Consider the following 25,756-nt stretch of genomic DNA (forward strand, 5'->3'; position numbering starts at 1 on the left):
CAGCTTGTGCTAGCTTTTCTTTGACCAATCGCACGGCCGGGTCACCGTTCTGTGTCTCTTCCCAATTATGGTGGAGTAATGGGTTGACCGAGACCTCGTGCTGGCTCGAGCGCTTCACTCCTACAGCATGCTCACACTGGGAAACACCTTGGTGATGGAAAGCCGGTAACTCTATCTCTTCGAGTTCATCCAGGTCTTCTCCAGACTCGGGTAAGTGAGGCATTCTGGACAGCGCATCAGCATTGTTATTCTTCTTGCCAGCCCGATACTTGATGGTAAAGTCAAAGTTAGACAGCCGGGCCATCCATCGCTGTTCCAACGCACCTAACTTGGCTGTTGCCAGGTGTGTCAACGGATTGTTGTCCGTGAAGATGGTGAACTTGGCCGATGCCAGATAGTGCTTGAAGCGTTCAGTCACTGCCCAAACAATAGCGAGGAACTCCAGCTTGAAGGAACTGTAGTTTTCTGGATTCCTTTCTGTGGGCCGAAGCTTCCTACTGGCGTACGCTATCACCCTCTCTCTGCCTCCCTGCACCTGGGACAGAACTGCTCCCAGTTCCACGTTGCTGGCGTCTGTATACCTGTATACAGTACAAATGGCTGGCTGTAGTCAGGGTAGGCCAGAATTTCTTCTCCCGTGAGAGCCCCTTTCAGCCGGACAAAGGATGTTTCTAGTTGGCTGCTCCATTCAAATGGAGGGCTCTGCTTCTTAGCCTGCTTTGGCTGGCCCACCAGGAGATCTTGAAGGGGCGCTGCTATCTTGGTGAAACCATCAATGAACCTTCGGTAGTAGCCCACCAGCCCAAGGAACTGACGCACCTCCTTTACCGTGGTGGGTCTTGGCCAGTCCTTGATTACGGTGACTTTCTCCGGATCAGGTGCCACACCTTCTGCGCTGACCACATGACCCAGGTACTGTACCTTTGGCTTCAAGAGGTGACATTTGGACGGCTTTATCTTCAGGCAATATTTCGACAAGGACTCAAACACTTCTGCTAAGTGCCTCAGGTGGTCTTCATAAGTCTTGGAGTAGACTATGACGTCATCCAGGTACAACAGCACGGTTTCAAAGTTGTGGTGGCCCAAGCAGCACTCCATCAACCTTTGGAATGTCCCTGGGGCGTTGCAGAGCCCGAATGGCATACAGTTGAACTCACAGAGGCCCATTGGTGTCGTGAATGCAGTCTTCTCCTTGTCCGCCTCTGCTACGGGAACCTGCCAATACCCACTGGTGAGATCCAAGGTGGAGAAATAGTTAGCTGACTTTAAGGCTGTTAGTGACTCCTCTATTCTGGGTAGTGGATAAGCATCTTTATGTGTAATGCGGTTAATTTGCCTGTAATCTACACACATTCTCATTGTACCATCTTTTTTCTTTACGAGCACTAGTGGAGCTGCCCAAGGGCTACAACTATCTCTGATAACCCCAGCCTCCTTCATTTCCCGTAACATTTCTTTGGCATGCTGATACTGTGCGGGGGGTACAGGGCGGTATCTCTCTTTAATGGGATGATGATCACCCGTGGGGATTTGATGTTTAACCCCTTTCACCTGCCCAAAATCTAGGGGGTGTTTGCTGAAGACCCGCTCGTACTCCTGTACCACCCGGTAAACCCCATGCTTTTGGTGTGAGGGGGTGGAGTCGGTGCCCACATGTAATTTTTGGCACCAGTCTTCCAGCTGTCCCTTGGAGCCATTGTCTTCCGCCTGGTCGGACGGGATCAAGGGTTCCACTGCTTTGATGGTATTGTTGCTGACAGTGTACAGTTTTGCTACAGTGGCGTACCGGGGCAATTTGGCTTCCTCCTCCCCACAATTCAGGACACGGACGGGCACTCTCCCCTTGCGGACGTCTGCTACCCCTCTGGCTATCAGGACTCCAGGCCTACTGTCTGAATACACCGGTTCTACCAAGGCATGGTAGTCCTGACCCTTGAGGCCTATTGCTGCCCGACACCATATCAACATTTCACTTCTTGGGGGTATTGCAATGGGGAGGGGGTCACTTACCCTCACACTGCCAATTTCTCCTCCGGCCAGCTCTACCTGCTGCCTCCTCATCAGGGCTCGGATCTCCCTCTGTAGGGCACGCTGCTGCCCGGAGCTGGCAGTTTCAGACGCCTGTTGCAACAAAATTATCACTTCGGCAATACAGTTTTCTATCACATTTGTACCAATGGTTAGCAGTGGGTCAGATTCTTTGCGATCAATATCTACAATTATCATCCCCTGACATGGCAATTCTACCCGCCCCACTTTAATGGTTACTTCTTTGTACCCAATTTGAGGCAAGGGCTGACCATTACTGGCCACAATTGTTAAATCATCATCTGGGCCATGGTCAATGTCTGAATCAGCCCAATATCTTTTGTACAGTTTATAGGGGATGGTTGTTACCTGGGACCCCGTATCCAGGAGAGCATTCAAAGGGATCCCATCCAGCACAATAGGAAGGACCGGTCGTTCTCCCACATACTTGCTGCGGCTGGGGGTTGAGCCGGGCTTCCTTACACCTGGGGGTCGGCTCCTGGCCCCAGGCTCGGCCCATTTAAAGGACAGTGTCGTGCAATATGGCCCGCCTGGCTGCAGCGGCGGCAGATCGGTTGTCCCGTTGAATCATACCGGTCTGTGTCTCTGCCTCGGGTCGGCGGAATCCTCCTCTGTCGCATCCATGGGACGTCATCTGGGCTGGAGGCCAACTCGATTCTTGCAGGTGATGGGGTCACTTGTAGAGACTGCATGGTCTTGGCAAGGGCAGCTACAGTCTTGGTCAGCTCCCGGACCTGCTGTCTGAGCTCTGCAGTGGGATCCTTTTCCAGGGACTGCGCCTCAGCCCCTGCAGCGGCTCGTGTTGCAGGCACCACCCCGGGGTACGTGATAGCAAGAGGCCGGAGGGATACTGGGTCATTCGGTGTAGATTCTCTCAGTACCCGGATGGCCTGATCCTTAAACTTTGCAAAGTCCAGAGCAGGGTTCTGCAGGACCATGATACGCAGCTGGGTCCTGTGGGCATCTGACAGGAGCCCCTCTATGAACTGCTCAGTTAGGAGTTTGTGTTCTTCACGTACACTCTCTGGGTCCACCTGTTTAACTGCTTTCAGGGCCTCCTGCAAGTTTAAGGCATAGTCCCTTATGCTGTCTGTGGCCCGTTGTTTGCACCCAAAGAATCTCATCTTTATTTCTGCTGCGGTGCGGGTGTCAAAAGTACTCTTTAGCTTGGCCAGTATCTGGGTCGCTGTCCCTTTATCTGTATCAGGCCAGGACTTCACTTCACGCTGGGCCGCGCCGGCTAGCTGCCCCATTAATATGCCCACCTTCTGGCTCTCAGTCAGAGGATATACCCGGAACAAGCTGTGCAGACTTTCTCTGAAGTCGCTCAAGGTATGTGACTCCCCGGAGTACTGCGGCAGCCACTCCGCTCCCGGGATGTACGGCATCGTGATTGGCATTACCGGCGCTACAGCGGGGGCTGGGGCGACGGCGACTGGGATTGCTTAGGCTGGTGCTGCGGTGTCTCGGGCTATGGCAGCCACCTGCCCTCCCTCCGAGTCGGACATCTTCCTCCCCCTTAGTGAACCTTACCAGGCTCCGTTCACTTTTCAAATTCCCTTCTGGGTCGCGCGGGGTTAACAGCGCTCTGCTCTGATGGCGCGCTCCCTTCGCGCTCTTTGTCAGGCACGCCCCCCTTCTTCCTGCGCTCAGCGGGGCTAATGGCGGCGGCAGTTTTCAAACCGTGAAACACACAGTAACACACTCTTTTAAGCGCAATTCTTCAGGCGCACAGTACCCGGTGGGACCGGGCACGAAATCCTGTTCGTGACGCCAAAATTGACTCGCCCACCCCAGGGCTATGGGACACCCGGTGCCGGGCCGGACTAGTCCGGTGGTAGTCAGTGGTGGCTGGGCCCGGCTCCGTGGCCCTGGTGGGTGTCAGTAGAATATGTGGCTTGATGAATAAAGTTTGTGTTCGTGACGCCACCTGTGGTCTGCGGCTATTAAGCCGCCGCTGCTGTGTGAGGCCTCCGGGGTGATGTTATATGGTGGTACTGCTCCCCACAGGTGGAGCGGAGCCCCGGGGACACTGTTAGTGCTCGTGGAAGTCTATGGGGTTGTGTGGCTAACACAGTGCAGGGCCGACAGGCAATGAAAGAACCAGGCACAAACAACAGTCTCTTTACCTTTTCCTCTTTTACTTTGGAAACAGTCCAGTCCTGGGAGACCATTACAGGTGGTGGTGGGGATCCGGTCGGCCTGGAAGTACTTGGGGAGATCTTTCTGGCCAGCTGAGTATGAGGCCTACTCCTGTGCTTTTCTTTGTTATGATAGGACCCTGCTTCTCTGAATCCAGCAATGGCCCTCTTTGCTGCTGGGACTGATGATACGTCCCTTTCCCTCTGTAGCAGGCTGCGCAGGCCCTCTCTCTGGTGCTTCTCTGCTGGAGTCCACACCGGGCCTTGATGCTGCAGCTGTGCTTTTGGGATGTTTTTGGGCCAGGTGCTTGCAGCTCTCCTGCCCTTCGGATTCGGCTACCAGGGAGTATGTTTAAGCCCTGGTGGCCACAGACTCCGATGTCCGAGTCTCTCCACTGCCTCTCAGCTACTCCTGCTTCTCTGGGCCAAGCTGCTCCAGCTCTAGGCCCCAGATCCACAGGACAGCACACTTTGCGTCTGCTCACTATCACTTCTCTCTACAGACTGACTTCTACTTCCTCCCCCAGATCAGACTTAAGGGGATCCTCCCTGGAATCCCAGGTTCAGAGCTCCCCCTGCTGGCCGGAGGGAGAACTGCGTTGGATGTTAAACTTGCTGGCCAATGGACCTCCCAATTACCTCCAGGCTCAGCATTAACCCTTTGGGAGGGCAATGCTGTTGTGGCGACCAGGTCCTGGGGCGCCACAGGCATATGAAATGAAAAAGACACAAATGTACAAAAATGAAACTTTCTGTTGGACTTAGACTGTGCATTATCAATTGTGAAAAATAATGCAATACTAGCAGTAACTCTTTAATGAGCTATCCCCCATTCACCTTTTGTGCCTCCCCTATTTCCTCATAGACTGTAAGCTTACCAGTAGGGTCCTCACTCCTTTTGGTATCTGAATTTTATTATTTTGAATTGTCTCATATTGTCTGTACATGTCCCCTCTGAATTGTAAAGTGCTGCGGAATATATTAGCGCTATAGAAATAAAAATTATTATTATTATTATCCTAAGAATAGATCTTCAGTCTCTTTAAAGTCTAGCCCCCGGCAGTGCAGAAGATTGTTATGAGTAACTCTCCGGCTGTGGCTCTGAAGCACGTTGTGTGTGTTATGACGGGAGTGTAAGCCTTGAGGAGACGTCCGAGGAAGTTGCGTCATCGTTGTTACGCCCCTTCATTTTCGCGCCATCTTTGTGAGCTCACTGGCACTCATCCCGGGCGACTCTTCTCCGGATCATACACCCACATCATGAAGGCGGTAACGTTACTCGTGCTCATTGGGTGGCTTCTTGGTGTCGGTGAGTGCTTCTTGTGTAGCCGGTAATGTGGCCTGTGCCTCCGGAATCTGCACAAAGGCCTTGTCTGTATTTCCTGTGCACAAGGGCCGGCTTTTTTTTTCCTTCGAAATTTCTTTCTGATATCTGATCTGCACAGCTCTCCGGCTTCCTCTTGTTTTCCACCGGCCTTACTGTACTGCAGATCATTAACTGCAGAAATGTCCATGACTGTCCTGGAGCTTCTGTACATGTGAGGCAGACAGGCCGGGGCATGCATGATAGCAGAACAACAGATAGGCAAAATAAAGGCAGGAAAACGAGTTATACGCTGATATCATGGGGTCGAGGGTCAGTGCATATAAACAAACGAGACAGGGGTAAAACGTGTATAACATCAAACAAGGTAGTATATGACGTAAGCGTTCAATGGGAACGAAAAACACTAAAATCAAGTGCTGGAACTTGATGTACCACATCAGCAAACATGGCGATGACATATACAATAAAGACTGATAAAAGCAATCATATAGCGTAAAATGTAATAACGGAGAATACTAAATGGTTAAAGAAATAAAGCTAAAATCAAATACTGAGACTTGTGGTACCACATCAGCAAACATAACCAATAGCCACTATATCAGAAGGCTGCCCCCAATACTTACACCTCCACCCTCTATAGTGGGTTTGAATTCTCCTATCTCATTCTAAGGAGGTTCCGACTTCTTCCTGCCCCTGCTCTCGGCAGTATATTGCTGCCCCTGCTCTCGGCAGTATATTGCTGCCCCTGCTCTCGGCAGTATATTGCTGCCCCTGCTCTCGGCAGTATATTGCTGCCCCTGCTCTCGGCAGTATATTGCTGCCCCTGCTCTCTGCAATATATTGCTGCCCCTGCTGTCTCCAGTATATTGCTGCCCCTGCTCTCTGCAGTATATTGCTTCCCCTGCTCTCTGCAGTATATTGCTTCCCCTGCTCTCTGCAGTATATTGCTGCCCCTGCTCTCTGCAGTATATTGCTGCCCCTGCTGTCTCCAGTATATTGCATCCCCTGCTCTCTGCAGTATATTGCTGCCCCTGCTCTCTGCAGTATATTGCTTCCCCTGCTCTCTGCAGTATATTGCTGCCCCTGCTCTCTGCAGTATATTGCTGCCCCTGCTGTCTCCAGTATATTGCATCCCCTGCTCTCTGCAGTATATTGCTGCCCCTGCTCTCTGCAGTATATTGCTTCCCCTGCTCTCTCCAGTATATTGCTGCCCCTGCTCTCTCCAGTATATTGCTGCCCCTGCTCTCTCCAGTATATTGCTGCCCCTGCTCTCTCCAGTATTTTGCTGCCCCTGCTCTCTGCAGTATATTGCTTACCCTGCTCTCTCCAGTATATTGATGCCCCTGCTCTCTCCAGTATATTGCTGCCCCTGCTCTCTGCAGTATATTGCTGCCCCTGCTCTCTGCTGTATATTGCTGCCCCTGCTCACTGCACTATATTGCTGCCCCTGCTCTCTGCAGTATCTTCCTGCCCCTGCTCTCTCCAGTATATTGCTGCCCATGCTCTCTCCAGTATATTGCTGCCCCTGCTCTCTCCAGTATACTGCTGCCCCTGCTTTCTCCAGTATATTGCTGCCCCTGCACTCTGCAGTATATTGCTGCCCCTGCTCTCTGCAGTATATTGCTGCCCCTGCTTTTTCCAGTATATTGCTGCCCCTGCTTTCTGCAGTATATTGCTGCCCCTGCTTTTTCCAGTATATTGCTGCCCCTGCTCTCTGCAGTATATTGCTGCCCCTGCTCTCTCCAGTATATTGCTGCCCCTGCTTTCTCCAGTATATTGCTGCCCCTGCTCTCTGCAGTATATTGCTGCCCCTGCTCTCTGCAGTATATTGATTCCCCTGCTTTCTCCAGTATATTGCTGCCTCTGCTCTCTGCAGTATATTGCTGCCCCTGCTCTCTGCAGTATCTTCCTGCCCCTGCTCTCTGCAGTATCTTCCTGCTTCTGCTCTCTCCAGTATATTGCTGCTGTCATGGTTCGCCTCCCTGTCCACATGGCTAGGGGGCGGAGCCTTCTCTCGAGCCTCACTTCCAGACCCTGGATGCCTTAAAAGCTGGCATTTCCAGTGAACCAGTGCCGGCTATAAGCTTTGCACTGCTTTGCCTGTGATTGCTGGTCCTGTGAGTGATATCCTGATCTGTCTGTTCCTGTGCCCCCGTGCCCTTGTCTGTGTTCTGTCCCCTGGTCGTCCCTCCTGTCCTCTGTCCCCTCTCCTATTTCCCCACTCGGTTGCTTCCTCGGTACAGACCTTGGCCTGACTTTGACTCCGCTTTTGCTCGTCCCTCCGGTCCTGCTTCTGGCCGTACGGTGTCTGACCCAGCCTATGTGACTACTCCTTGCATGCTCTGCAGCTCTGCTTCTCAGCTGTGCTTTGAGGTAATGCATGAGAACGCTGTGAATTCACTTCCTGGTTCTCATTGCTCTGTGTAGTGTATTGCTACAGAGCTATTACAGCTGCCCCTGCTCTCTCCAGTATATTGCTGCCCCTGATTTCTCCAGTATATTACTGCCCTTGCTCTCTGCAGTATATTGCTGCCCCTGCTCTCTGCAGTACATTGCTGCCCCTGCTGTCTCCAGTATATTGCTGCCCCTGCTCTCTGCACTATATTGCTGCCCCTGTTCTCTGCAGTATCTTCCAGCCCCTGCTCTCTGCAGTATCTTCCTGCCCCTGCTCTCTCCAGTATATTGCTGCCCCTGCTCTCTGCAGTATATTGCTGCCCCTGCTGTCTCCAGTATATTGCTGCCCCTGCTCTCTGCAGTATATTGCCACCCCTGCTCTCACCAGTATATTGCGGCCCCTGCTCTCTCCAGTATATTGCTGCCCTTGCTGTCTCCAGCATATTGCTGCCCCTGCTCTCTGCAGTATATTGATGACCCCTGATCTCTCCAGTATATTGATGCCTCCTGCTCACTGCAGTATATTAATACCTCCTGACCTCTGCAGTATATTTGTTGCGGGTGGGGAACAGACCACGGCAGGGGGGCTGCTCGAGATGCTCAAGTCCGGGCGGTTGCTGTGGCTCGAGTGGCAGCTGGACCCAGGCTCATGTAGCAGTCCGTCGCCCACAACTGAATAGGGGGGTTATTTACAGGGGAGAGTTTGTCAGTGACGCCACCCATCGGTTGCGGTGATGGTTGGTGACACCGCTGCTGCCTTGGTATGGGGTGCCCGGGTCTGATGGAGCGGGGCAGCAGGATGGTATCCCCTCCACGGGTAGGGGAGGTGTTGTCCCGGGGCCTAGGTGTAGGTGAGATAGAGTGATCGGGCGCAGTCTGCAGGGCTGGACCGGGTGACACCGGTGTACTCCCTATTTGCATAAAGTCACACAGAGTCCAGATAGTAAACCAAGTGCCGGATACCGGTAGCCTCCGGAGCGGTGTGCTCGTGTGACGCCCTGGACAAGCCAGGGGTCACAGGTAATTACACCACACCCTACACCCCGGTTAGGTACACCTAAGCTAGACCCAAAAATCCTTGTTGCCTTCCTCCAGGGGCTGATGTTCACACCAGGGGGTGGGCCAGGCGGTTGGTCCCGCCCACCGAGGAGTTCAGAGTCCTGGAGGCGGGAAAAAAGAGCAGATGAGTTTGGACAGTAAAAGTGTGAGGAGCAAAGTGGTAGTAGAGCAACTATCTGACTGCGTCCGGGTGTGTGCCCCGGACAGAGACAGCAAGGTTAGCAGACGGCGGTGACCGTCTGCAGGAGTGGCCTATCGGAGTTGCCGTAAGGACCGTGGACGGGCAGTGGCCCGGCGGTACCGGACCGGTATGACTCGCCCACCCCAGGGCTATGGGACACCCGGTGCCGGGCCGGACTAGTCCGGGGGTCATCAGTGGTGGCGGGGCCCGACTCCGTGGCCCTGGTGGGTGTCAGTTTTATATGTGGCTTGGTTAATAAAGTTTGTGTTCGTGACGCCACCTGTGGTATGCGGCTATTAAGCCGCCGCTGCTGTATGAGGCCTCCGGAGTGATGTAATGGCAGCAATGATGGTACTGCTCCCCACAGGTGGAGCGGTGCCCCGGGGCACAGTTGGTGCTCGTGAGAGTCTATGGTGTTGTGTGGGAACCACGGTGCAGGGCCGACAGGCAATGAAAGAAACAGGCACAAACAACAGTCTCTTTACCTTCTCCTCTTTTACTTGGCAACAGTGTTGTCCAGGGAGACTGTCACAGGTGGTAGAGGGCTCCAGCCGGCCTGGAAGTAACTGAGCTGTCGTTTTGGCCAGTTGAGTATGAGGCCTACTCCTGTTCTTTTCCTTGCTGTGATAGGACCCTGCTCTCTGGATTTAGCAATGGCCCTCTTGCTGCTGGGACCGGTGGTACGTCCCTTTCCCTCTGTGGTAGGCTGCACAGGCCCTCTCTGGTGCTTCTCTGCTGGAGTCCACACCGGGCCCTGATGATGCAGCTGTACCTTCGGGCTGTGTATGGGCCAGGTGCTTGCAGCTCCCCTGCCCTTCGGATTCGGCTACCAGGGAGTATTTTAGGCCCTGGTGGCCACAGACTCCGATGTCCGAGTCTCTTCTTTGCCTCTCTGCTCCTCCTGTCTCACTGGGCCAAGCTGCTCCAGCTCTGGGCCCCAGTTCCACAGGACAGCACTACTCTGCGTCTGCTTGCTATCACTTCTCTCTACAGACTGAACACTAACTCCTCCCTCAGGCCAGACTTAAGGAATGCTCCCTGGAACTCCAGGTTCAGAGCTCCCCCTGCTGATCTGAGAGAGAACTGCGTTGGATGTTACACTTACTGGCCAATAGACCTCCCAATTACCTCCAGGCTCAGCATTAACCCTTTGGAGGGACAATGCTGTTGTGGCGACCAGGTCCTGGGGCGCCACACTCCCCCTTAGTTAAACTCAGTACTCCCGGACTGAAGAAAACAAAACAAGACATAACATGTTACAACCTTAAACAACTATAAGAGTCCAGTGTGGCTCCCTGCCGGGTGTCCATTCCACTGCTCCATGGGGGACCCGCCGCGATAAAACCCCCAGCGTAGGCTCTGGGCGTGTGTCAGAGCATTGCTGACCCCACTCTATGCACGCCGGACGGGTTTTTCTTCAGGGGTGTTGAGCACACTGGTGCTAACTATGTACAATTAGAGTGTTGGCCACCCATAGTCCAGTGGCCCAATTGTCCATTTACTTAATCACCTAAAACAAAACATTACATACAAGACATTTTCACATAACTATTTACACGCTGTTAGGTATTTTACTTTCTATGTTCTATATCTTGGAGGGGGCTGTCCCCGAGTGCTACGTTGGGACCGGCGTAGCTCTGGGGTTTGTCCCTGACTACTTGGAGTGTCTGCCCCCTCCGTGTTACTAGTAGGCCTAACCCTGACAGGGATGCGTGATGGTTGCCTACAGGATCTCAGATTCGCCGAGGGTAGGACAGGTTCACCACTGGCAGGGGGTTGATTCTCCTGTTCCACTGCTGGCATGTCATCTTGTGTTGGGACGGACAGTTCCTTAGGAGGATCTGGAACCTCTTCTGTCTCCGGCTCGACCAACTGCGGGAACGTCAAGACTGGTACCACTATGGCGTTATTGATTCGCGTCCAAGTTTTGGGGAATTTTCCGAGGATTGTTTGGATCATCTCTTCTTCCTTTTCTTGAATTTGGGGACTTTCTTGTGTTTCTTCTACTTCTTTTTGGATTTTGCACCGCTCAGGGCACGCTTTCAGGCGGTCTCTAGAAACTGTTTGATAGGTCTTGCCTTCATCCTTGCTTATGAGGCATACCTTACTATTGTCAAACTTGGAGGGAATAATGGTGTAGGGTTCATTCTCCCACTGATCATCTAATTTATGCGCCCTCCGCTTTTTCTTGAGGACCTGTTCTCCAGGTGCTAAGGGAGTTGCTGGGGCCGTTTGATTGTAGTTCTGTTCTTGTCTCGTTCTTGCTTGGGACAGGCTCTTTTCTACGCATTCCTGAACTCTGCGGTACTGCCGTTGTCGCTCTGTATCCCAATCTTCTATCTCTTGAACTGCTTCAGGTGACACAGTTCCCATCTCCAAGTCTACAGGTAACTTGCCAGGTCTTGCTCGAATCAGGTAAGCAGGGCTGCAGTTGGTCGAATTTACTGGGATATGGTTATACAGGTCTACCAGATCTGGTAACTTCTCTGGCCATTGGTTTCTTTCTAACAGCGGTAGAGTCTTGAGCATAGCAATAACCACATGGTTCATCTTCTCGCACAATCCATTGGTTTGGGGGTGGTACGGTGTTGGTCTGATTTTCTTACAACCGTACATGTTACAAAACTCTTGGAACACTTCTGCCTCGAATGCAGGACCTTGATCAGTCAGTACCCTTTCAGGGTAACCGTGAGGTCGACAAAAGTATGCCTGAAATGCTCTAGCTGCTGTTCTGGCTGTCTGGTCTTTCACAGGCACTACTACCAGGAAACGAGAGTAATGGTCCACAATGGTGAGGGCGTAAACATAGCCTGACCGGCTCAGTGTTAACTTCACGTGGTCCAGGGCCACCAACTCTAGGGGCTGCTTCATGACAATTGGCTGTAGGGGAGACCTCTGGCTGGTACCATCTTTCTGCCTCAGGTTACACGGACCACAGTCTCGGCACCACTTCTCGACTGTCTTTCTCATGTGCACCCAGTAGAACCGATCACGGAGTAGGGTCTCCAACTTCTTCCACCCGAAGTGTCCTGCTTTATCATGGTAAGCTGCTAGGACCATTGGAGCATCCCTCTGTGGGACCACTATCTGCCAGATGAGTTCATTCGTTCGCCAGTTGACATATCTCTTGCATAGCTTGCCTTGGTAGGTGAACAGTCGTCCCCTCTCCTTCCACAGCTGCTGGGCTTCTTCTGGAGCATCTGGGCCAAGATGGGTCTCAGCTTGTGCTAGCTTTTCTTTGACCAATCGCACGGCCGGGTCACCGTTCTGTGTCTCTTCCCAATTATGGTGGAGTAATGGGTTGACCGAGACCTCGTGCTGGCTCGAGCGCTTCTCTCCTACAGCATGCTCACACTGGGAAACACCTTGGTGATGGAAAGCCGGTAACTCTATCTCTTCGAGTTCATCCAGGTCTTCTCCAGACTCGGGTAAGTGAGGCATTCTGGACAGCGCATCAGCATTGTTATTCTTCTTGCCAGCCCGGTACTTGATGGTAAAGTCAAAGTTAGACAGCCGGGCCATCCATCGCTGCTCCAATGCACCTAGCTTGGCTGTTGCCAGATGTGTCAACGGATTGTTGTCCGTGAAGATGGTGAACTTGGCCGACGCCAGATAGTGCTTGAAGCGTTCAGTCACTGCCCAAACAATAGCGAGGAACTCCAGCTTGAAGGAACTGTAGTTTTCTGGATTCCTTTCTGTGGGACGAAGCTTCCTACTAGCGTAAGCTATCACCTTCTCTCTGCCTCCCTGCACCTGGGACAGAACTGCTCCCAGTCCCACGTTGCTGGTGTCTGTGTACAGTACAGGGTAGGCCAGAATTTCTTCTCCCGTGAGAGCCCCTTTCAGCCGGACAAAAGACGTTTCTATTTGGCTGTTCCATTCAAATGGAGGGCTTTGCTTCTTAGCCTTCTTTGGCTGGCCCACCAGGAGATCTTGAAGAGGCGCTGCTATCTTGGTGAAACCATCAATGAACCTTCGGTAGTAGCCCACCAGCCCAAGGAACTGCCGCACCTCCTTTACCGTGGTGGGTCTTGGCCAGTCCTTGATTACGGTGACTTTCTCCAGATCAGGTCCCACACCTTCTGCGCTGACCACATGACCCAGGTACTGTACCTTTGGCTTCAAGAGGTGACATTTGGACGGCTTTATCTTCAGGCCATACTCCGACAAGGACTCAAACACTTCTCCTAAGTGCCTCAGGTGGTCTTCATAAGTCTTGGAGTAGACTATGACGTCATCCAGGTACAACAGCACGGTTTCAAAGTTGTGATGGCCCAAGCAGCACTCCATCAACCTTTGGAATGTCCCTGGGGCGTTGCAGAGCCCGAATGGCATACAGTTGAACTCGCAGAGGCCCATTGGTGTCGTGAATGCAGTCTTCTCCTTGTCCGCCTCTGCCACGGGAACCTGCCAATACCCACTGGTGAGATCCAAGGTGGAGAAATAGTTAGCTGACTTCAAGGCTGTTAGTGACTCCTCTATTCTGGGTAGTGGATAAGCATCTTTATGTGTAATGCGGTTAATTTGCCTGTAATCTACGCACCTTCTCATTGTACCATCTTTTTTCTTTACGAGCACTAGTGGAGCTGCCCAGGGGCTACAACTATCTCTGATAACCCCAGCCTCCTTCATTTCCCGTAACATTTCTTTGGCACGCTGATACTGTGCGGGGGGTACAGGGCGGTATCTCTCTTTAATGGGATGATGATCACCCGTGGGGATTTGATGTTTAACCCCTTTTACCTGCCCAAAATCTAGGGGGTGTTTGCTGAAGACCCGCTCGTACTCCTGTACCACCCGGTAAACCCCATGCTTTTGGTGTGAGGGGGTGGAGTCGGTGCCCACATGTAATTTTTGGCACCAGTCTTCCAGCTGTCCCTTGGAGCCATTGTCTTCCGCCTGGTCAGACGGGATCAAGGGTTCCACTGCTTTGATGGTATTGTTACTGACAGTGTACAGTTTTGCTACAGTGGCGTACCGGGGCAATTTGGCTTCCTCCTCCCCAAAATTCAGGACGCGGACGGGCACTCTTCCCTTGCGGACGTCTGCTACCCCTCTGGCTATCAGGACACCAGGCCTACTTTCTGAATACACAGGTTCTACCAGGGCCTGGTAATCTTGACCCTTGAGACCTATTGCTGCCCGACACCATATCAACATTTCACTTTTGGGAGGAATTGCAATGGGGAGAGGGTCACTTACCCTTACACTGCCAATTTCACCTCCGGCCAGCTCTACCTGCTGCCTCCTCATCAGGGCTCTGATCTCCCTCTGTAGGGCACGCTGCTGCCCGGAGCTGGCACCTTCAGACTCCTGCTGCAACAAAATTATCACTTCGGCAAGACAATTTTCCATCACATTTGTACCAATGGTTAGCAGTAGGTTAGATTCTTTGCGATCAATATCTACAATTATCATCCCCTGACATGGCAATTCTACCCGCCCCACTTTAATGGTTACTTCCTTATACCCAATTTGAGGCAAGGGCTGACCATTACTGGCCACAATTGTTAAATCATCATCTGGGCCATGGTCAATGTCTGAATCAGCCCAATATCTTTTGTACAGTTTATAGGGGATGGTTGTTACCTGGGACCCCGTATCCAGGAGGGCATTCAACGGGATCCCATCCAGCACAATAGGAAGGACCGGTCGTCCTCCCACATACTTGCTGCGGCTGGGGGTTGAGCCGGGCTTCCTTACACCTGGGGGTTGGCTCCTGGCCCCAGGCTCGGCCCATTTAAAGGACAGTGTCTTGCAATGTGGCCCGCCTGGCTGCAGCGGCGGCAGATCGGTTGTCCAGTTGAATCATATTGGTCTGTGTCTTTTCCTCGGGTCGGTGGTATCCTCCTCTGTGTCCATCCATGGGACGTCATCTGGGCTGGAGGCCAACTCGATTCTTGCAGGCGATGGGGTCACTTGTAGAGACTGCATGGTCTTGGCAAGGGCAGCCACAGTCTTGGTCAGCTCCTGGACCTGCTGTCTGAGCTCTGCAGCGGGATCCTTATCCAGGGACTGCGCCTCAGCCCCTGCAGCGGCTCGTGTTGCAGGCATGTAACGGAGTGCCAGGGGCGCCTCTGGGCTTGTAGTCGTGGCCCCTTCTGTCAGGCTTACCCCTGGCTCCGCCGTCACTATCGGGACGGGAGATGTCTTGGTGGGGCAGAGTGTGGTGGTGCAGATGTCGTCTGACGTATAAACACTCTCCAGGCATGGTTCGATGCAAATAAAAGACATTCTTTATTTCACAACTCTTTCCAAAAACCGGCAGTTACAGATGACTTCACGTTCTTTTCTTAGCTGGGGAAAGCCTGCCCTGACGTCTCCTCCAGTGGGGATGTGCCCGGCTACTCTACTTCACCTGGCTCCCACTTATGGCTACCCACAGCCCGGACCCACACCGGGACTGCTTCGCACTATGAGGTTCCGCCCGCTCCTTTTCTCTCCGGCTTCCTTGTTCTTCCAGCTCCCTTCTTTCTTTCTTTCTTTCTTTCTTTCTGCCCACTCAGCTCCACACTCTGCCCCTGGCTGTTTCTTCTCTCCCGTCCCGGACACAACTGCCTTCAGCACACACTTCCTTTCCCCCTAAGCTGCCGGCTCCTCCTCCCTCCTGTACAGTTTCTATGGGGACAGCATTAACCACTTCAGAGAAAACCTGTGCTTCCTTGTAAGGGGTCTGCCCACCCCTTACATACCTCCCCTCTTTAAGCCTAAGCCTCCCGGCAAGGCACAAATCTAAAATCACATTTTAAAACTAAACCAAGTCATTTTAATGAAACTGCGAACATGTTCACCTGAGGGCACCCGCAAGGGCACACCAGTCCAGCGCCCGGAGTTCCTCCTGGAAGCTCCCGGTCTTAGTCGTGCCCGGAGGCCATCGGCAGGCACTCCCGGTCTTAGTGGAGTTTCTGCCCGGAGGCTTTTGCAGCACTCCCGGTCTTAGACGTTAGCTGGCAGGAACACAACTCGGCAAAAATCTTCTTAACGACGCGGAGGGAGCTCCTGGCTCAATCCAGCATCAGGCTCTCTTCCGGGCTCAGCAACTTGAACAGTTACAAACAACACACATTCTTCTGGCTCAAAACAACGCCGGTGTTGAACAAAAACAGGCCCGCCATCTTCCGGTCTTGAAAAGTCACTCCGGATGATATGCACGTTGCCATTCGGCTCGTTGGGCCTGCACGTACTCCGACAGGGACTGTCCGGGCAACCGGCGCAGCCTCCGGAAGGGCTTGTAGTTGGCGGGTTGCTCCAACGTCTCGGGTGGGAGAGTTCAGCTAGCACCGGTCTTTGCTGCGACCGCCGCCGGTATTGGCATTCCTCCCACTCGATTTCCTGTTGCCACTGTGCGGCCTCTTGTGTAGTGGGCCGCTCCGGTCCTCCTGGCACAGCCGGTAGGTTAAGGGTGGGTCCTTCCGCAGCCGCAGTCTGCTTCGGGCGTCCTCTGCCCAGGCTAGTCGCTACTAGTGCGGCTACCGCAGCTTGCTGTCTTCCTGGAGTCTCCATCTTGCTCGGAGTCAGCGTTTCTGGTAATGGCGTCGGGGTCAGTGGAGATGCTGGAGGAAGTGGAGGCGGGCTTACTTTTCCTGCTCTTGGGAATACTCCACCCCCAGTCTCACACATCAGGTCGACCCCTACGCGGCGGTTCTTCTTTTTCTCTGGAACACCGCCCACTTCACATATCTTCCTTCGTGCCCTGGGACCGGCACCTCCCCTCTTTGGGCGGAGTACTCCGAACTTCTTTTTCGGCACCGGCCAGCCCCAGGCTCTTCTTTTGGCGCCAATTCTGCGCGTGCTTTCTGTGTCTTCACAGACAACGGCCATCTTGCCGCCATCTTGTGCCCGGTCCAACGCCTTAGGCACTTCTTCCTCTTCCCACCATGGGATCGGGACTCTTTTCCAATAATCTGGATCCAGTGTCCTCGGCATCACTTGATCTCCTTCTTCTTGGAGCGGGACCCCTTGCATATGATCCGGATCCTGCCGACTACGCCACATGTAACGGAGTGCCAGGGGCGCCTCTGGGCTTGTAGTCGTGGCCCCTTCTGTCAGGCTTACCCCTGGCTCCGCCGTCACTATCGGGACGGGAGATGTCTTGGTGGGGCAGAGTGTGGTGGTGCAGATGTCGTCCGACGTATAAACACTCTCCAGGCATGGTTCGATGCAAATAAAAGACATTCTTTATTTCACAACTCTTTCCAAAAACCGGCAGTTACAGATGACTTCACGTTCTTTTCTTAGCTGGGGAAAGCCTGCCCTGACGTCTCCTCCAGTGGGGATGTGCCCGGCTACTCTACTTCACCTGGCTCCCACTTATGGCTACCCAGAGCCCGGACCCACACCGGGACTGCTTCGCACTATGAGGTTCCGCCCGCTCCTTTTCTCTCCGGCTTCCCTGTTCTTCCAGATCCCTTCTTTCTTTCTTTCTTTCTGCCCACTCAGCTCCACACTCTGCCCCTGGCTGTTTCTTCTCTCCCGTCCTGGACACAACTGCCTTCAGCACACACTTCCTTTCCCCCTAAGCTGCCGGCTCCTCCTCCCTCCTGTACAGTTTCTATGGGGACAGCATTAACCACTTCAGAGAAAACCTGTGCTTCCTTGTAAGGGGTCTGCCCACCCCTTACAGGCACCACCCCTGGGTACTTGATAGCAAGAGGCCGGAGGGGTACTGGGTCATTCGGTGTAGATTCTCTCAGTACCCGGATGGCCTGGTCCTTAAACTTTGCAAAGTCCAGAGCAGGGTTCTGCAGGACCATGATACGCAGCTGGGTCCTGTGGGCATCTGACAGGAGCCCCTCTATGAACTGCTCAGTTAGGAGTTTGTCTTCTTCACGTACACTCTCTGGGTCCACCTGTTTAATTGCTTTCAGGGCCTCCTGCAAGTTTAAGGCATAGTCCCTTATGCTGTCTGTGGCCCGTTGTTTGCACCCAAAGAATCTCATCTTTATTTCTGCTGCGGTGCGGGTGTCAAAAGTACTTTTTAACTTGGCCAGTATCTGGGTTGCTGTCCCTTTATCTGTATCAGGCCAGGACTTCACATCACGCTGGGCCGCGCCGGCTAACTGCCCCATTAATATGCCCACCTTCTGGCTCTCAGTCAGCGGATACACTATGAACAAGCTGTGCAGCCTTTCTCTGAAGTCGCTCAGGGTATGTGACTCCCCGGAGTACTGCGGCAGCCATTCTGCTCCCGGGATGTACGGCATTGTGATCGGCATTACCGGCGCTACAGCGGGGGCTGGGGCGACGGCGACTGGGATTTCATCGGCCGGTGCTGCTGCGTCTTGAGCTACCACAGCCACCTGCTCTCCCTCTGTGTCAGACATCTTCCTCCCCCTTAGTGAACCTCACCAGGCTCCGTTCACTTTTCAAAATCTCTTCCGGGTAGCGCGGGGTTAACGACCCTCCGCTCTGATGGCGCGCTCCCTTCGCGCTCTTTTTCGGGCACGCACCCCTCCTTCTTCCTGCGCTCAGCGAGGCTAATGGCGGCGGCAGTTTTCAAACAGCAACACAGTCTGTTATGCACAGTTTCTGCAGGCACACAGTACCCGGTGGGACCGGGCACGAAATCCTGTTCGTGACGCCAAAATTGACTCGCCCACCCCAGGGCTATGGGACACCCGGTGCCGGGCCGGACTAGTCCGGGGGTCGTCAGTGGTGGCGGGGCCCGACTCCGTGGCCCTGGTGGGTGTCAGTTTTATATGTGGCTTGGTTAATAAAGTTTGTGTTCGTGACGCCACCTGTGGTATGCGGCTATTAAGCCGCCGCTGCTGTATGAGGCCTCCGGGGTGATGTAATGGCAGCAATGATGGTACTGCTCCCCACAGGTGGAGCGGTGCCCCGGGACACAGTTGGTGCTCGTGAGAGTCTATGGTGTTGTGTGGGAACCACGGTGCAGGGCCGACAGGCAATGAAAGAAACAGGCACAAACAGTCTCTTTACCTTCTCCTCTTTTACTTGGCAACAGTGTTGTCCAGGGAGACCGTCACAGGTGGTAGAGAGCTCCAGCCGGCCTGGAAGTAACTGAGCTGTCGTTTTGGCCAGTTGAGTATGAGGCCTACTCCTGTTCTTTTCCTTGCTGTGATAGGACCCTGCTCTCTGGATTTAGCAATGGCCCTCTTGCTGCTGGTGTAAGGGGTGGACGGACCCCTAGTGTGGAGAAGACGTCCCCCCCCCCCTGAAGACGCCACAGGAGTATGGTGGCACATTGTACAATGTTGTGTGTTATGTACGGTTCTCCCCCCTCTAGGTGCCAGTGTAGTGAGTGGTTCCCCTGGTAACAGTGACAGGGAAGGAAGGGGCAGGGCAGCCTAAGAGGGAAGAGAAGGGGGGTTGGGCTCTGAATGCAGGGCAGTGTGCTGTGAGATGTAACAGGAGAGAGAGCTGAGGAGAAGTGCCAGGGCAGAGTGCAGGAGTGGGTGCTGTGGCAGTGGAGCGGAGAAGTTGGAGCTAATCCGGAGCCGGTAGTGAGTACTGGAGCCGTCCCCTAGTTCAATACAAATCCCTGGGAAAGGGCTGGACTAAAATCGGGATAGGAGTACCACTGCTAGGGGGTTAACGTATGTCCCCTGCAGGCAAAGGAAAGTGCCCGTAGAGGAAAAGGAAACCGTTTTTGTAGAAAAGGACTTGTAACTTGTAACGTACTAAAGTAAGCCTGCTGCAAACAGAAAGATGGAAGCTTTGTTTAATAAAACGGTGTTTGGTTTACCCGCTGCCTGCAATTGTCTCTTTCCTGAAAGTGAAGAAGGAGCTGGAGAGCACAGAAAGAACGCTGTCATGAATGGGCCCCATGCATCCACACTCTGCCCCAACAACACACCTGTATTGCAAGTAACGGCCGGGCCGGGGTTCAGCCTGCGGCCCACAAGGCGAGGGGACCCGATTACACCCCCTGAGGCGCCCCCTGCCCCCGTTACATTTTGGCGTAGTCGGCAGGATCAAGCCTGCAGAAGAGAAACCCCGAGTAGAGACCAAGTGGTGCCTGATGTACTGAACAGGCCACAAGATGGCGGCAAGATGGCGGCCGTCTTCATGGATTTAGTGAAGGCGCGAAAAGTGGGCGCCAAACGAAAAGCACTGGGCTGGCCTGTAAGGAAGAAGCCCGGAGTGCACCGCCCAAAGAGGGGAGGTGCTTGCCCCGAGATACTGCAGAGGTCTAGAGACGTGGGCGGCGCCGCAAGAAAGAAGAGGCGTCGCAAACGCTGTGCCGACCTGGTGGGTGAGGCCGGGGGCGGAGTCTGTGCAGAAGCGGGAAAAGAAGAACCGTCTCCACCTTCCCCGGCGCGATTGCAACCCCGGCAGTGGAAGAAGAAGCAAACTCCAATACCTGGACCAAGCAGAATGGAGAACAGAGCATGGCGTACTCAGCATAAGCAAGCGGTCGCTGAAGCCTGTGGGCTGAAGAGTACCCCGACGGTCGCGCCAAAAGCGGCCGCCGAACCTACGGCTGGAGACAAGCCAAGAGAAGCATCGGCATTACTGGTGATACATCAGAGTATGGTGTCGCACCCGGTAGTTGTTGTCGGCAGCCCACTGCGGTCCCGTCCAGCTACCCCCTCACCCCCGCAGGAGGCTGAAGGGCTTGAACCGGAGAAGGAAGTACCAGAGCCACCGGGTTATGAGCCGTTTCGTAGGCTACCCCGCTTACCTGGACAGTCCCTCTCCGACCATGTGAGGGCCCAGCGGGCTGAATGGCTGCGTGCCTACCACCCAGCGTGAGGGTTAATCATCCGGAAGAAAAATATCTGTTTGTTGTCGAAAGCAGGTACTGTTGGAAGCCGGTGAGTGTTTATGGTTAAAGCTACGTTAAAAGAACTGAACCCGGGAATAGAAGAATGCAGAGACTATGCATGGACTTCTCCCGCGACTGTTAAGTAAGAACCCTTTTGTTTCTGTTGGTCGCGGCTCATCTAAGACCGGGAGTGCTTGAGGAGAGCCTCCGGGCAGAAGATCAGCCAAGACCGGGAGCTCCCCTGGAGGGACTCCGGGCACCGGACTTGTGTGCCAATCTGGTGTGCTTTGATACGTTAGTTTTAAAATGTTTTTTTTTATTGATAAGAAAGAAAAAGAATACTGCTGAAGAAACGTGTGTGTGTTTTCCATATGCGTTGTCTTGCAGGTGCGGAACCTCGCCAGGAGGCTGAGGTTAAAGAGGGGAGGAATGTAAGGGGTGGACGGACCCCTAGTGTGGAGAAGACGTTTCCCCCCCCTGAAGACGCCACAGGAGTATGGTGGCACATTGTACAATGTTGTGTGTTATGTACGGTTCTCCCTCCCTAGGTGCCAGTGTAGTGAGTGGCTCCCCTGGTAACAGTGACAGGGAAGGAAGGGGCAGGGCAGCCTAGGAGGGAAGAGAAGGGGGGTTGGGCTCTGAATGCAGGGCAGTGTGCTGTGAGATGTAACAGGAGAGAGAGCTGAGGAGAAGTGCCAGGGCAGAGTGCAGGAGTGGGTGCTGTGGCAGTGGAGCGGAGAAGTTGGAGCTAATCCGGAGCCGGTAGTGAGTACTGGAGCCGTCCCCTAGTTCAATACAAATCCCTGGGAAAGGGATGGACTAAAATCGGGATAGGAGTACCACTGCTAGGGGGTTAACGTATGTCCCCTGCAGGCAAAGGAAAGTGCCCGTAGAGGAAAAGGAAACCGTTTTTGTAGAAAAGGACTTGTAACTTGTAACGTACTAAAGTAAGCCTGCTGCAAACAGAAAGATGGAAGCTTTGTTTAATAAAACGGTGTTTGGTTTACCCGCTGCCTGCAATTGTCTCTTTCCTGAAAGTGAAGAAGGAGCTGGAGAGCACAGAAAGAACGCTGTCATGAATGGGCCCCATGCATCCACACTCTGCCCCAACAACACACCTGTATTGCAAGTAACGGCCGGGTCGGGGTTCAGCCTGCGGCCCACAAGGCGAGGGGACCCGACTACACCCCCTGAGGCGCCCCCTGCCCCCGTTACACTGGGACCGGTGGTACGTCCCTTTCCCTCTGTGGTAGGCTGCACAGGCCCTCTCTGGTGCTTCTCTGCTGGAGTCCACACCGGGCCCTGATGATGCAGCTGTACCTTCGGGCTGTGTATGGGCCAGGTGCTTGCAGCTCCCCTGCCCTTCGGATTCGGCTACCAGGGAGTATTTTAGGCCCTGGGGGCCACAGACTCCGATGTCCGAGTCTCTTCTTTGCCTCTCTGCTCCTCCTGCCTCACTGGGCCAAGCTGCTCCAGCTCTAGGCCCCAGTTCCACAGGACAGCACTACTCTGCGTCTGCTTGCTATCACTTCTCTCTACAGACTGAACACTAACTCCTCCCTCAGGCCAGACTTAAGGAATGCTCCCTGGAACTCCAGGTTCAGAGCTCCCCCTGCTGATCTGAGGGAGAACTGCGTTGGATGTTACACTTACTGGCCAATAGACCTCCCAATTACCTCCAGGCTCAGCATTAACCCTTTGGAGGGACAATGCTGTTGTGGCGACCAGGTCCTGGGACGCCACAGGTACACAAGGAGAAGCCAGCACCATTGGCAGGGGCTTTTCGGACCCCGGCAAGGCTTGGAGTCGCCGTGAATTTGCCTAATCCGTCAGTGAAGGGGACCTCCTGGGTTTCCAAACAACTAAGTCCCGATTGAAGGCAACCGTCCAACCGAGTGGGAGAGACACCGCCACCGCCAAGGCATCAGTCTCTCAGGGCCAGCGCCTGCGGGCAAAAAGGGGGCTCCTCCGGCCCATATCCAAGCCGGGGAGCGGGTTACCGGTGGGAACCCATTGGAACCAACAGCAGTACTCAGGTGCGGGGAAAGGACAGTCACCGTTAACCTACCGGGGAAGAGCATCAGCAGCCGTGCGTGGGACCCGTCTTTCCAGCCGTGTGTTTTACCGAGAACTGTGTCATCGTCTCAGGCTGAGTGAGTACCACCGTGCCGTGCGGCACAGCGCTGCCCCCGCGACCCTGCACCTCGCCAGGCCCCTGCAACCCGCCTGTCACCATCCATCCCTACCCCATCACTGGGCCCCGGGACAACCAACGCCTACCCACGGAGGGGAGAACCAACAACTCAGCTGCTCCCTGTCACCGCTCCCGGGATCCCCACACAGAGCAGCGGTGGTATCACCAAAATCACCACAACCGTGGGTGGCGTCACTTACAATAAATCCCCACAATCAACCCCCTTTTCACTCATGGGCGAGGAACGCCACTCGAGTCCCCGGGATCCGGCACACCGCTCGAGCCACCACCGAGCAGCAGCCGGACCCGAGCAGTGGGAGAGTGCAGCGTCCCCTCCTCCGCCCGCGACACTCGGGTCCCGCACACCGGTTAACAGGACAGGGGCCCTTCCTCCTGCACTTCTGTGTTGTTGTCTTGTGTGTTGACTAGTCCGCATGAAACGGGGTAAGTCCGCTCCTGGTGACTTTTCTGTGGGAGCTGTGGCCCGCGAGATCTGACCCTTGGGATTTTAACAGGCACTTGCCCTATCCCCCGCGTTGGGTTCTGTCTCGCTCCATCTGGGCTGCTAGTGGGACAAGACTTGGAATCTTGTCCCCTGCTGGTTAATTGGAAAGGTGCTTGCAGTTGTCCTCGCCCTACGGTCCAGGTACCTTGACTGTGCACGGCCTCCGGACTGGATTCCCGCTGTCGGCACCGGTGGCTACAACCGTGCCCCGGTCCACTTAAGGTCTACCGCGACCGGATCTCCGTCGTCTGTGTCCCTGCTCTGCCGTCTGCCACCTAGTCAGCTCAGGTAGTCTGGTAGTCCGGGAGCTACAACCCCCGACTACCACTACACTCCTCTCACTTCCACTGCTCAACTCTTTCTCCGACTGACTTGTTCCCTCCCCTTGACACCTCAAAACCCCTAGGTGGGCGTCACCATCTGCCTGGCCCCGCCCACTGGTGTGTCCTTATTGTCCTGGGGGGGGTGACTAGGCTTTTGTGGCTGGTGTTTGTACCTGTGTGTTGTTGTGTTGGAAGGCCAAGGAGGAGAGAATCCTGCATCTGGAAGATGGATGCAGTCTTCTGTGACAACCTGATTTTGTCAGGGCATCACATATTGATGCCTCCTGATCTCTCCAGTATATTGCTGCCCCTGCGCTCGGATTGGTCAGCCATGTTGTACTGATCATCCATGTTGTGCTCAGCAGACATAAGCAGCCATGTTGTGCTCAGATCCTGGGACAATGCCAACAGACCAACTTTGCAACTAATGAGATGCATAAGTGAAAGTTCTCCTCAGAATGGAGCCATAAAATTACCTCAGTGTCATTTAGTAAGAATAGAGAAAAGCCGTGATTGATACAGCCTCAGAGCTACGTATTGTTGTGGTACTATGTGGTAAAAATAGTGAATATAGTGGGTTAATATAAGAACCAGAACCATTGGCCTGTCAGTACTGAAGGGTTATGGGAGCTTACAAAGAGGCGTGATGTGATTTATGATGTTAGTTGATAAGAACATGTAGATTTACGGTTAATAACAGAATTAGGTATGAGATATTTTTGTATATTGACATATTGGACTATTGCCTTCCTTGTACTAAAGTGAACACTCCTTTTCCTGCAGTATGAAGTATTCACTTATGTGACATGTATATGTAGCACCTCACGGGGCAGGTTGAATTTAATCTACTCGTCGCCGGGTCGTCGTCTGTCGCTTGTCACAGGTGGCCTAGCCCGGCTCCATTGCCCCGAGGCGTACAGAAGATGGCAGGGGAGAGATGTTGGGGGTAGTAGTGAGGTGACTGTTGCGATGCCACCTGTGGTATGAGGCCAGGGAATCAGCCCCTGCTACTGTCGCTGTCCTCCGGGGCAGATAGTAGTAGCAGCCAGGGATGGTCTCGCTCTCCACAGGTAAAGCGGGCCCCGGGGAGGATGATGAGGGGAGTAGTGATGGCGGCAGGGAGCGGCAATACGGGTAATAAAGAGTCAGAGTCTATAGCTGCGGTTCCAGGTTGTTTTACTCACTTTTGTACGACGACGCTCACCCAGGTATCACCGGTCACTTGCTATGATGGGCTCCGTTGAACTCGAATTCAATTCCTTTAGAGGTCAGTCCGGTTTGGTGTTCGGTGGGTTTCTCCTTATAACGCATGTCTGTGGATCCCCTTGTCGCGGGCGGAGGAGGGGACGCTGCGCTCTCCCACTACTCGGGTCCGGCCGCTGCTGCTGCTGCTTGGTGGTGGCTCGAGCGGTGGGCCGGATCCCGGGGACTCGAGCGGCGCTCCTCGCCCTTTGAGTGAAAAGGGTGGGGATTGATTGTGGGGATTTGGTTATTGTCCGTGACGCTACCCACGGTTGTGGTGATATTGGTGACACCACCGCTGCTCTGGACGGGGATCCCGGGAACGATGACAGGGAGCAGCCAGGATGTTAGTTCTCCCCTCCATGGGTAGGGGGTTGGTTGTCCCGAGGCCCGGTGATGGGGTAGGGATGGACGGCAGGCGGGTTACGGGGCCTGGTGAGGTGCAGGGTTGCGGGAGCAGCGCTGCGCCGCACGGCACAGTGATACTCACTCAGCCAATGATGAGGACACAGTTCTCGGTAAAACACACGGCTGGATGGACGGGTCCCACAGACGGCTGCGGTGTTGACTCCCCGGCAGGTTGATGGTGACTGCCTTTCCCTGCACCTTTGTA

At 54.0% G+C, this 25,756-nt stretch overlaps 1 protein-coding gene across 1 annotated transcript in view; it reads left to right on the forward strand.

Moving 5' to 3' along the window:
• The first annotated feature begins 5,415 nt into the window (after nucleotides 1-5,415).
• The window catches only part of LOC142258634 (uncharacterized), a 39,290-nt gene continuing 18,949 nt past the window's right edge, over nucleotides 5,416-25,756 (forward strand). Inside the window, exon 1 of the mRNA XM_075331269.1 lies at nucleotides 5,416-5,499. Within this exon, the coding sequence (XP_075187384.1) occupies nucleotides 5,451-5,499 (49 nt within the window). The 5' untranslated portion in view covers nucleotides 5,416-5,450. The remainder of the gene's footprint in view (nucleotides 5,500-25,756) is intronic.

The sequence above is a fragment of the Anomaloglossus baeobatrachus genome, chromosome 12 (assembly GCF_048569485.1).
Source record: "Anomaloglossus baeobatrachus isolate aAnoBae1 chromosome 12, aAnoBae1.hap1, whole genome shotgun sequence".
Lineage (NCBI taxonomy): Eukaryota > Metazoa > Chordata > Amphibia > Anura > Aromobatidae > Anomaloglossus > Anomaloglossus baeobatrachus.